Source organism: Poecilia reticulata, chromosome 10, assembly GCF_904066995.2.
Source record: "Poecilia reticulata chromosome 10, P_reticulata-male-v2, whole genome shotgun sequence".
Lineage (NCBI taxonomy): Eukaryota > Metazoa > Chordata > Actinopteri > Cyprinodontiformes > Poeciliidae > Poecilia > Poecilia reticulata.
The window spans coordinates 7543256-7555101 of record NC_088839.1 but is presented as its reverse complement, the minus strand read 5'-3'; the positions used below and the strand labels follow the sequence as shown (position 1 = coordinate 7555101).

Below are 11846 nucleotides of genomic sequence, written 5' to 3'. Positions count from 1 at the left end.
TGAGAAATAAAACTAATTTCAAATAAAATCTGACCAAAACTAGGACAATTTGTAGAAAAAATGTTTTGTTGCCATGAAATTAAGATTGTGGCATTTAGAGGAAAAACGGAATAAGTCCAAGCGAACCTCTGCTAGTTAGGAGGAAACTGATATGTCCCGCCGTCCACGGAGGCACCGGAAGTTGCGTCCTTCCTGAAGAAGCAGCGCTCTGGCTGAGACAAAGCTAGAAGTTAGCCATGTCAACTGTTGAGGAGCCCTCCAGTGAACACCTGGGGGTTAAAGAGCAGAAAGAGCTGGATGTAGATATCGGGGACCAATTCGGGGACAGTTATGGCGCCGACCCAACCCGATACATTTTTTACAGGTACTTTTTCCGTCTTGTTGTCGCTGGCTAACCTAGCCTCAGTAGCTACTCCATTAGCAAGGAGGCGTTTCTTACAAGTTTCTCGAGACGCCACTTTTTCCATACTAATTCTTTAAGAATTAATGTGTTTCAAGTGTCATAGTGATAATTTTAGTATGATAATGGTCATTTATCACAAGGTAACAATAATTAAGTCGGTTCAGGCTAATATAACAGCTTTGGTTTGGAATTTCTGTCTCTATTTATGATCAAATAATGACCACGGTAATAAAAGAAATGACAGTTTCCGCTGAAGGTCAATCTAGTTTTGTTATTAGCCCTCCTTTAGTTTTCAAAGTTGTGGTAAGATGGTGTCCGGAGGTATTTGAGGTATGCGGTTGGATCAGTGCTGTGTTTTTATCTTTCAGAGACCGGAAAGAGTGGGCTGATCTGGAGCCTGTTCCGCAAGACGACGGACCAAATCCCGTAGTGAAGATCGCCTACTCTGACAAGTGTAAGGCGGTTGCTAGGATACCACAGGAGCGCATCTCAGCAGATTAGAGTATCATCAAAACGTTGAGTTATTCAAAAAGTGAAACTCTTGTTATATAACAGATTATTATTTACACTAGAAAGTATGTCCGAGCATTGTAAAGTATTTGCAATAAATAATTAGCGGAGGATGGAGGTTCTTAGATTTTATTTATTTATTCAAAATTCGATTTCCGATTTTGATGGATCCCCCGCCCCTCCCCCAGTTTTTCCTAAAAAAAAAAAAAAAAAAAAATCATAGGTGACTGAAAATATCTATTTTAAAAAACGGATTTTTATTTCAATCAATGCTTTTGGAAGTTGATCTGAATTCAAAGTTAAAATAAGTAGAAGTTATAAAACACAGAATAGTAGTTTTTAGGTGGGCTGACGTCACTCTGAACTGTGGAAACACTAGAGAGCGTTGGTATATGCATTTTATTTTATTTTTTAAATTACGTGCGCAAAAGCAAAGATTTATTTAATCATTAAAATTGATTTACCACCCATATTTTTTTATTGTTCATTTCAATATTCTTATTTGATTTTTTTTAATCATTTGCTTGCTATAATCCTAAAAATGAATATAAATAAAAACCTACATGAGTTTCACATTTTGAATGAAATTACTTGAACTGAAACTTTTCAGTGACATTCTAACTGATTGAAATCAACCTCAGATGAATAGCTGGGAAACATTTTTGCAGTGTGATAAGACGCTTTCTGTGTTTTCGTTTTGGAGACTGAACGTAATCAGATATGAACGTAGTCAGATATGAACGTCGCGCCACTCGTCACCGTGTGTTTTATCCAACAGTTGCTGATGTTTATGACTATTTCCGCGCGCTCTTAAAGAAGGACGAAAGGAGCGAGAGGGCTTTCGCTCTCACAGCCGACGCCATCGACCTGAACGCAGCAAACTACACAGTGTGGTGAGCGTCACTCTTGTGAGACAACGGCAGTAAAAAAAAAGTGAATAAAAGCAAGAAAAGTTAAACAATTGAGTTTAAAATGTGAGAAACATACAGTGTAAAGTTTATTTGTTTTTTTTGCAGGGGGAGGAGGGGGGGCACAGAGGCTTCTACCTCCTCACAGTTTTAAAGTTGTCAATTTTCAACTGGCTTTACGTACTGGTGTTAAAATTGAGGCCCTCCAGATTCTAGATATTGAACCTTCAAGCTGGTTTTTATTATGGATATTTCCAAACCTCATAAATGCTCTAAATATTCTGTGTTTGGAAGTTAATACACTTTTCATTTGAGATTGGTTTTAATTATTTTTGAAACAGAATTGATATGTGTTAGTTTAGATGCCAAAAACAGTGAAACGGCCCTTTAAGACTACTACCCAATCAGAATCCAGCTTCAGCAGCGTGTTCAGTCATCAAATGTTCAGGTGATAAAAGTAAATGCTTTGCACTCAAATATTTAAAATGTTTAGAGAAAACCCAACAGATTAGAGTTTGGGAAAAGCCTGAAAGCTCAAACTGTGTCATGTTTCGGTTCCGTTGTGAGGTCGTGGTGCGATGTAACGCTGGATCTGCTCCTGTTCAGGCACTACAGGCGAGTTCTGCTCCAAGCTCTGTCCAAGGACCTGAGGGAGGAGATGAAATACATCACCAACATCATCGAGGAGCAGCCCAAGAACTACCAAGTCTGGTGAGCCACGTTTCCACTGATCACAATAAGTCACGCACAATATCACTAACATCCGTATCGGTATCCAACCTTTGTCATTTTTTTAACGTATCGGTATTGGGCCGATACATTGGTTAACAGTCAATATTTGTTTTTATCTTGTTGCCATTTGTTTCTGTACGTTTTCTTTGCAGAGGTGTCAAAACGGTAGAGAAACTTTGTATGATATCGGTTATCGGCCGTAACAGCAGTATTAAAATCGGATATCAACATCGTGTATACCAAATATACCAAACGTGCATATCGGTGCGTTCCTAATCTCAATCTCCATTGCAGCAATTTAAAGATGTAAAAATTAAAGAGTCAAAATGTGGGCTTTCTCTACACATCTTTTTTATTTTTACTTCATCTTGATTTTTAGAATTGAGGTTCATATTTTGAGTTCATTTTGAGTTTTTTGTTGTTGCAGTGAGATAAAAGGACTAACGAGGGATGAAAAGAAAACCCAGAATTATTGGAAAATGAATAATTTTATAGAAATCAGGAGTCATTACGACCCAGTATTTGCGTATTTCCTGACTTCCTGTCCAGGCATCACAGGCGCATGGTGGTGGAGTGGTTGAACGACCCCACAGCGGAGCTGCAGTTCATCGCAGACATCCTCAGCCAGGATGCCAAGAACTACCATGCCTGGCAGCACAGGCAGTGGGTCATCCAGGTCGGTGGCGCTTCCTTCGCCTCACAAACTCTCAGAGGGAATCTTTTCTCCGCTCTTGTTTTTCTTTCTGTTTAAAGTTTGGGGTGTGACGGTGTCTGTTGGGGCGTCTCTTTGTCTCTTTGTGTTTGACCTTCAGGAGTACAAGCTGTGGGACAATGAGCTGGACTTTGTGGAGAGTCTTCTGGACGAAGACGTGCGGAACAACTCGGCGTGGAACCAGAGGCACTTTGTCATTTCTCACACCACAGGCTTCTCTGACCCAGCCATCGTGCAGAGAGAGATACAGTAAGGGTTTTTTTTTTTAAAAAAAATACTTTTCTTTTAATAAATAGTTCCTTGTAAAAGGATCCATACTCCAAAAATAAACTTTAATATGTTATTCCGTTTCTTGTGCAAAATCAACAGATTAATTGAATTGCAAATTTTCCAGAGAAATTGTAATAGTTTAAGTGACTAACTCTGACCTGCAGGTGGCAGTATTTCTTACTTCTACCCCTCTGCTGCCTCAGCCTTACTTGATGTGAAGTCTGTGATCTGCATGGTGAATAACAGAAAGTAATATTTACCATCACAGATTAGTGCAAATATTTGTAGAGTAGAAACATAATGAGTTCATGAATTTTACTGGGGTAAAAAAACATCACAAAAATAGTAAAATCTTGTAGGAACTGATTTATATGGGGATTTTATGTGATGATTCACAGAGACCTTAGGAACAATTTTTGCCTTTGATCGGCTAAAACCAATTATAAAGCTGCAAAGCAGCACTACACTTCAAAACAAAGCAACCCGAGTTTAGTCTGTTTTATAGGAAATCTGACCTATAAAATTTTTTTATAGGAAATCTAATACTTTGAAAAATGGTTAGCATGTCTTCCTGTTTGAAAAATCAAAGAAATTCCTGGTATTTGCTGTCAAATGAAGCATGCAGTTTTTCTTTCAGGTTTCATTCATTTTAATGCTTTCTTCTCTTTGTGTCAGGTATTGTCTGAACCAGATCAGGAAGGCTCCTCACAACGAGAGCGCCTGGAATTATTTGAAAGGGTGAGAAGTGAGACGCGCATACGTTAGATTTAACTTCCTGGAAACCCTGAAAGGGAGCAGTTCTTTTTTTTTTTTTTCTGGTTTTCTCTGGTTTAAGAATGAATCGGTCCCTTTCAGTGTGGAGGCCAGGAATGTTTAAGCGTGCTCCAGGAGGCCGCGGACACGGTCGCGATTCAGTTATTAAAAACGTAGAGGCTCTGAGGCGGCGTTTGTTCTTTTCTTTTTCTTTTACATTTTTCCACCTTTTTGTTCCCTTCAGGATGCTGCAGGACAGAGGCCTCTCGTCTCAGCCGGGCCTGCTGGAAAAGGTCGTGGAGCTGAAAGAGACGCACTGCTCGCCCTACCTCCTCGCTTTCCTCTTCGATTGCTACGAAGACGCTTTGGAGTACAGCTTCCAAAAGGAAAATCCTGAGCAGGAACATAAGGAGACGCTAAAAAAGGCTCTGGAGGTGAGCAGTTGTTGATACTTTGAGAAATTAGCACTTTTTGTTAATTTAATCAATTTCTTAAGCTGCAGTGGATTCATTTTTCGTCCGTTTCATGTTTGTCTTCCCGCTAAGATCTGCGAGCTTCTGGCCCAGGAGAAGGATACCATTCGTAAGGAGTACTGGCAGTTTTTGGGACGTTCACTAAAGAACAAATACGGAGCAGACGGTCTCTCGAATGAGGAAACCAAGCCGGCCGAGACCCAGGAGGCCAGCTAGAGCTCCACATTAACACTCCCCTCCATGTTCCATTAACATTAACCAACACATGGAGTTTGATATCGCTGTAAAGTCTTCTGTAAATCCCTTCAGTCTCAGTCTTGGAGTAAACATGTTGTCACTTAGAAGACTGTATACTCCGTATAAATATTAACTCCCTGTTCTTGCTTATTTCATCTGAAACAGTTTAGTTATTTTTTTTAAATATATCATTACACATCTTATGTGTGTGAAAGGACTATTTGCTTTTGTTTGCACAACAACGTCCAAACTGCAGCTTAGAGGGTTAACGGTGGATAAGTCAGTGGCAGAAAAGACAAACAAGACTTTAACTTGGCTGCTAGTTTGCAAACTAACGTGGAAGATTATTAGTGTGAGTGGAAGGTTAAGTCATGTTTAAACATAACTTTAGTTAAAATACTGACAGTTGTTAGCAGAACCTTTTCCTTCTGTGACAATAAAGCTGAGCAATAAAACACCACTGTGCTGCTGGACTCTGATCATTAACTTATTGTGTTGTAATGATTTAAAATATCAATCAGAAGTTGGATTCAGCCATTGATGCATTATGAGATGGAGGCTAATATCAGCCTGTGACTCTGCTGAGGTGTGGAGGAAGCTAATCTGCATTGTTTGCTCTGGTGTCCGGTTTTGTAGTTTTTCTTTAGCAACTACAGTTTTTTTTACCACTCAACATTCCACTCATATGATCTGAAAACAGCGTTTTTAAGTTCTGCACTCAATGAGTCCATGAAGGTGGCCACTGAGGCAGTCCTGAAAATGCTGAAAATCTGAAAAAAATAAAATAAGCTGAACTCTTAACAGTACAAAGTACGCAAGCAGTAAAAGGTATGTGTCGTTTGAGCTCATTTTCAGTGTCATTGGCAACGGGCCATGGAATAACATGTCGAAAATTATATCAAATGAGGCATTGCATCAAAACTTTGCCAAGTGAGCCACGGTATAACAAGAGTCCAAACACAAGTAATCTAGTATGACGTAAAAAATTAGCTAGCGTCTAGCATGATGTCCGAAATGAGAATAAAATTAGTCCTAAGGAGACATATTATAGCATGACGTCAATAATGAGTCCAAATGAAACAGTGTAACATGACGTCGGAAATGAGCCCAAATAAGTCATAGAAAGGAGTTCAAACATCACGTAAAAAATTACTCCAAAGGACTCACAAGGCTACCGCTAACTAGCTACGCTTGCTAACAAGCTAGCCATGTTGGTGTAAATTTATCACCAGTTCGCTGGGCGACGTTCGTTTTTTGTATATTTATCTTTTCAGTCTTAAATTTAATTCAAGAGTGGTATTTTAAAAATCTTAGGTATTTAATTCAACTTGTTTAAAAATGCATGGACAGGTTTTGTTCAGTGCCGCCAGGAGAAAAGCGAACCTGGAGACCCCTGTGAGTGCTGCTGCACGCGGATCGACAGCCTTAGCTTCACGTCCTGGACTCCCTCCGAGCTTGGAAATGGATTTACTCCACTAGGTGCAGCTGTTCCTACTTCTGCTGACACTACAGCCCAATTCACCCCTCTTTTCATTTTCTGCATCCCAGCAGTGTGTAATTATGTCTTCTGCTCGCCATTTTCCCCCCTTCTTTGGTGTGGAGGATCGAGTTATTGGAGAGTTCACGTCATCGGTAGTTGTGACAGGACCGAGCATGAAAACTGCCAGGCACTTGAATTACTGAATGAAAAGTCAACTCGAAATGATTTTCTTTCTTTCTTTCTTTCTTTTTTTAACAGCAGGATACTATGGTTTAGGCTTCGTTTTGCCAGCTGCACCTGACTCTTAAAAAAACACACCATGACACACAATCAAGGCTGACATGCGAGTGTCGGTTTAGGCTACACACCATTTTTATTAAACAAGAAGAGACACCTGCTGCACCTCTTTAAGCGTTGCTCTGAGCATAGTGCTCCCTAGTGGTAAAGCGCAGAATTAAAAAAAAGAAAAAGACTTCCAGATTATAATTAAAATACTAATTAATCCCAGCACTCCTCCAAACAAACCACTCGGTTTCATCACAGGCACACGGAGACTGTCATTCGCTTGTCTCCGGATCTGAGGCCACATGTGAGTGTGTGTTTACAGCAGCCATCATGAAACCCCGTCCAGATGCACCCGCCGGCCGGCAGCGTGGATTTAACAGGCAGAAACATCTGTTTCCGGTGTTGGTTTCACTCAGACACAGGAGGCTACATGTAGGGTTGCTTGAGGTGACGCATGTATGCCTGTACTATTAAGCTTTCTAACCGAAAAAGAAGAAGAAACAGAAAAGAATTACTTTAACGCGTGATATAAAAAGAACCCCGCAGGTTTCACTGCGGCAAGGTAACCTGTGACATTTCTGTCACCTGTCTCATTTTTTTTTACACCTTTGGAATAAAAGGTGTGGAGAAATTGTTCGCTCTTCGACAGCATGATTATCAGAAAATAGGGTCTTCGAATAAGATGTTAGCCTGACATTTTACTGTGGCGTCACATGACAACCTTAGCTAGTGAGTTTAAGTTGAACTCCATATGTCCCAAAGTTTAGGAGAACATATTTCAGGTCTAAAAAAATAATTAAATTGCTTTCTAAAGTAAACGTATTAACTCCAATTTGTAAATGTCCAGCTAACATGAAAATGTTCACAATATGTTGGTAATAACCCAGTTAGCCGTAATGACTGATAAACTGGAATGACACAGAACACACGGGAAGCCATGACACCAGCTGAAGTCAATCAGCAATTAGTGAAAATTAATATCAGTTCGTTCAATCTCAGGGGGAAAATTTTATTTTTAAACATAGTATCAAAACAACTACTGATGGCTTTGGTTACCATGACGCCCCCTGGCAGAAGCAGGATAGGCAGAATAGGCAAATGCTCAGGGCGCCAGTAGTCCAGGGGGCGCCATAAAAATGGGCTGCATTTAGCTGCATTGCAGAAAAAATATGTGACTGTTTTCAAAAGGCTCTGTGGCAAAACACTTAAATCATGAAACAATGCAAGTCCATTTGGCTTCAAAACACTTCTAGTGTTAATTTATTTTTCCCTTACTTGTGTTAACAACCTAAAAACCTGTGAAAAGGTTTTTAGGTTTCAAGAGTTATGAACGATTTCCACAAGGGACTACAAACCACCAGACTCATTTTGGTGATCAAACGAAGCCTTTTGTGCATCAGGAATGCGTTACGACGTTCAGATGACTCCGCTTCCTATTAGCACACAAATAAGACCGGCAAGAAAAATCAAACATCAATTAAGCGCCTCGGTGGAATTAAAATGTTTGTCTGTTTTCTTGAACAAAGCACAAGAGGAACGCTTTAAAACAGAAAGCACTCATAATAAACAGAATAATAAACAGAAATTAGATTCACAATTATTCATCTAAATGTTGTTCCTCTACCTCCTAGCAAAATATATATATATATAATCAATTTGATTAAGCGCAACATTGTCTTCAATAAATATATTTTGGTATTTTTAATGGGTCTAATTTAAAGGACTGTTTGTTTGGAGAGAAAGCAGCATATTAGCTTTGAGCAGCACAATAAAAAATAAAAAAACACAAAGAGTTGCTTTGAAAGGCTTTCATCAGATGCAGGGGGACTTACTTCTGTCTGGGCTTTGTGTCTTGAGGTGGGAGAAAGATAAGAAGATAAAACAAGTTATTGTAGGTAAAAGGATCTGAAGGATTGACGCTCCAGCGATTGTTAGAGGGGCTGGAAACGATTGTGTCCAGTTGACAGGCGGAGCAGGGCCGGGCCCCAGCTCCCCCCCTCAGTCCGTCTCCCCACAACAATCCTGTAAAGCCCACAAGGAGGCAGTGGAGGATCCAGCTGGAGATCCCTCTAAACAAAGGGTTGGTGGTGTGTGTCGTACAAAACTGCCCCGCGGCGCCGCTGTGCTGCCATGACAGTCGAGGTGAGCCTGTTGAAACACAGATGGGGCCCTTTGCTCAGATCCTTGGTTTTCAGGGATCAAGTTGATTGAGCTCATTTCTAATTCCCTTTTAAGAGCAGGTACAAGCTGAACATCGGCCCTCAGGCACCAGAGGGCATCGTTCAGAACAACGACGTGCGATTGAGGTGGAAAACCTCCAATTAAATCCTCACTGCAACAAGATTAAAAAAGAAAGAAAAGATATTTGAGGTGGAAGGATAATAATCTGTTTTTCACTGATTTTGCTAACAGTTGCGTATGCTACTTTTTTTTTTAGCACTTCTGGTTTTCTGCATTTCTGTCTCCCTGGACACCTGCATATCCACCGCCGATGATTCCATCATCAATAAATGCAAATGCACTGTTTTGTTTTGACTTTCACTGCATGTTGCCAGAAGCCATGTACTGAAAACATGTCATAGAAAAACATCATTTTAATCTTTGGACTACAGACTAAATGTTACGTGTCAAAGAAAACGCACTGCACATTACCCTGAAGACCAGTTCGATCGTGAAACGTAGCGGTCAGAGGCGACAGGAGGAGCCACATCCAGGACAATCCTGGAAGAAAACCAGGTAGAGGCTGACAAAGTCTGGAGAACGGAGTGGAGCTTCAGCTTCCAGCCGGACAAGAAGACAATGTACAGCCAAAGCTGTACAGTGAAAGGCTTAGAGAAAACAATTATGTGTTAGAATGTTCCAGTCAAATCCAGTTGAGAATGTGTGGCATGTTCACAAAACATTTCAGTCTCTAGCTGTAGACAGCTAGAGCTGAATCCCAATATTTATTAAGCTAAGCTGAGAAGTTCCCGAAACACTGAGCAAAATATTTAAGTCTCTACATGTAGGTAGCTGACAGAGATGTATCTCAAAATGAATTCAGCTAAGCTAACATAAACTAAGCTAGGATGTGCTTTCCTAATCCCAGAATTGGGAAGTTATCGGGCAGCATCACAATATACAGAAAACAGAAAATATAGCATGCTAAACATAAATAATAGTAATATTAACAATATAAAGAGAGTATATATAAACAATGTATATTTCTATGAAATTAAACACTGTCATCTAAGAATATATTTAAATATATATTTTTTGCGGGCTGCACAGTGGCGCAGTTGGTAGAGCTGTTGCCTTGCAGCAAGAAGGTTCTGGGTTCAATTCCCGGCCTGGGGTCTTTCTGCATGGAGTTTGCATGTTCTCCCTGTGCGTTGCGTGGGTTTTCTCTGGGTACTCCGGTTTCCTCCCACAGTCCAAAAACATGACTGTCAGGTTAATTGGCCTCTCCAAATTGCCCCTAGGTGTGAGTGTGTGTGTGCATGGTTGTGTGTCCTGTGTGTCTCTGTGTTGCCCTGCGACAGACTGGCGACCTGTCCAGGGTGTACCCTGCCTCTCGCCCGAAACGTTGGCTGGAGATGGGCACCAGCACCCCTCCCGACCCCACTGAGGGAAAAAGGGTGCAAGAAAATGGATGGATGGATATATTTTTTGCAATATATATATGCAAATGGAGCAATTAGAGTGAGCAGTATCTAGCAACAATTATACTCAGTTAATGTACAGAGTTATGGCAGGAAAGATTACCTATGGCTATAATTACAGAAAAAATTGTTCTTACAAAGAATTAGGAGGTGTGTGCGTGTGTGTGTGTGTGTGTGTGAGTGTGTGTGCGCTGAATATTCACTATTTTACAAATGTTTGCTTTGCAAACAGTCATTTCCTTCCACTTCACAGCTGTGCTCCACTTTGTGTTGATCCATTACACAAAGCCAACAATAAAACACACAAATTGTCGTCATGTGCCAAAATGTTTTCAAAGGAAGGCAACAAAGCTACAACAGCCTCCGCTGTGATCTGTTCCCTTCTCATCCAGAAGCATTCCGCTTTTTATGTGGAGATGACATAATTCAGCCTCTAATGAGGGATCCCGGCCCAACAGAACCAGTGTGGTGAAGTCGTTAGTTTATTTGTGTCTTTTAACGCGCCTCAGTCGTGACCCTGCAGCTGAAACCTTCCCGTAGACTGTGCTGTAACCTCGCACAAGTTCATTATCATCACGTAGCCTTTTATTTTCCCCTCTTCCTCCCCACTAATGAGCCGTCCTAATGGTCTGATCATCATCATTACCATCTTCACTGCTCTGGAAAGAAACAGGAACAAAGTTTTAAGTGAAAGTTAAAGCACGCAGACTGAACAGACCAAGTAATTCGCTTAAGACGTCCTGGAAATCACCTTCCCCCCCTCCTCTGACCAGACAGTCTGTACCTGAGGGATGATGGCTAATTGCCTTTTTTTCCTAAATTGAATTAAGTTTTTTAAAGCTCAACAATATAAAGTGAGCTAGGCAGGAAATGAAGACTTGTTGCTACGGTGAGGGATGTCACCGTTGCTTAAATTGTGCTTTGTTTGCCTACCTGCTTCTTTGGGGGTAAATGAGTTAATTGAGAGCTTTGTGGCTCAAAGTTAGTCAGCAGGAATTACATAAAATAATAAACAAAACTGAAATATAGAGGTTAGGAGTTAAAGTGAAAGGCATTACCTTTCAAAAGTATTTGGATCATTTGAATGTTTTCACGTTTTATCGTATTATAACCTTTTGGGAGAATTTTTGTTTTGAAAGATCAACACAAAAAAGGAAAAACTGATCAATATCAACAATAGATGCTTTTGAGGTTTGTTTCCAACAGCTTTCACCAATCATTCTTTGCAAAATAGTGTCAACTCAGCCATATAACAAGTTTAGCCACCGTTTACCCTAATTAGATTAAGGTCTGAGCTTTGACTGGGCCATTCCAACACCAGTCTACCATAGCTCTGTTTGTGTGAGTCACACACACAAGAGCAACATAAACTCGCACATATTTTTGTTTTTTTACATCTGAAAAAGTAGCGAAGCTGTGTTCGTAATAAATTAACAGGATTT

The 11846-nt window shown here is 40.4% G+C and overlaps 1 protein-coding gene across 1 annotated transcript; it reads left to right on the top strand.

Moving 5' to 3' along the window:
- The first annotated feature begins 172 nt into the window (after nt 1-172).
- Nucleotides 173-5458, top strand: fnta (farnesyltransferase, CAAX box, subunit alpha). Its single transcript, XM_008419823.3, has 9 exons — nt 173-364; nt 772-857; nt 1692-1806; nt 2428-2532; nt 3103-3229; nt 3366-3514; nt 4211-4273; nt 4533-4722; nt 4834-5458. The coding sequence occupies exons 1-9, from the start codon at nt 237-239 to the stop codon at nt 4975-4977; spliced, it is 1107 nt and encodes a 368-aa protein (XP_008418045.2). The 5' UTR covers nt 173-236; the 3' UTR covers nt 4978-5458.
- The last annotated feature ends 6388 nt before the right edge of the window (nt 5459-11846 follow it).

What these genes read in the sequence shown, in the direction of transcription:
- fnta (XM_008419823.3), top strand. Translation starts at nt 237, where the DNA reads ATGTCAACTGTTGAGGAGCCCTCCAGTGAACACCTGGGGGTTAAAGAG. An exon ending in ACCCGATACATTTTTTACAG is followed by an intron (nt 365 to 771) that starts GTACTTTTTCCG and finishes TTTATCTTTCAG; the next exon opens with AGACCGGAAAGAGTGGGCTG. An exon ending in CGCTAAAAAAGGCTCTGGAG is followed by an intron (nt 4,723 to 4,833) that starts GTGAGCAGTTGT and finishes CTTCCCGCTAAG; the next exon opens with ATCTGCGAGCTTCTGGCCCA.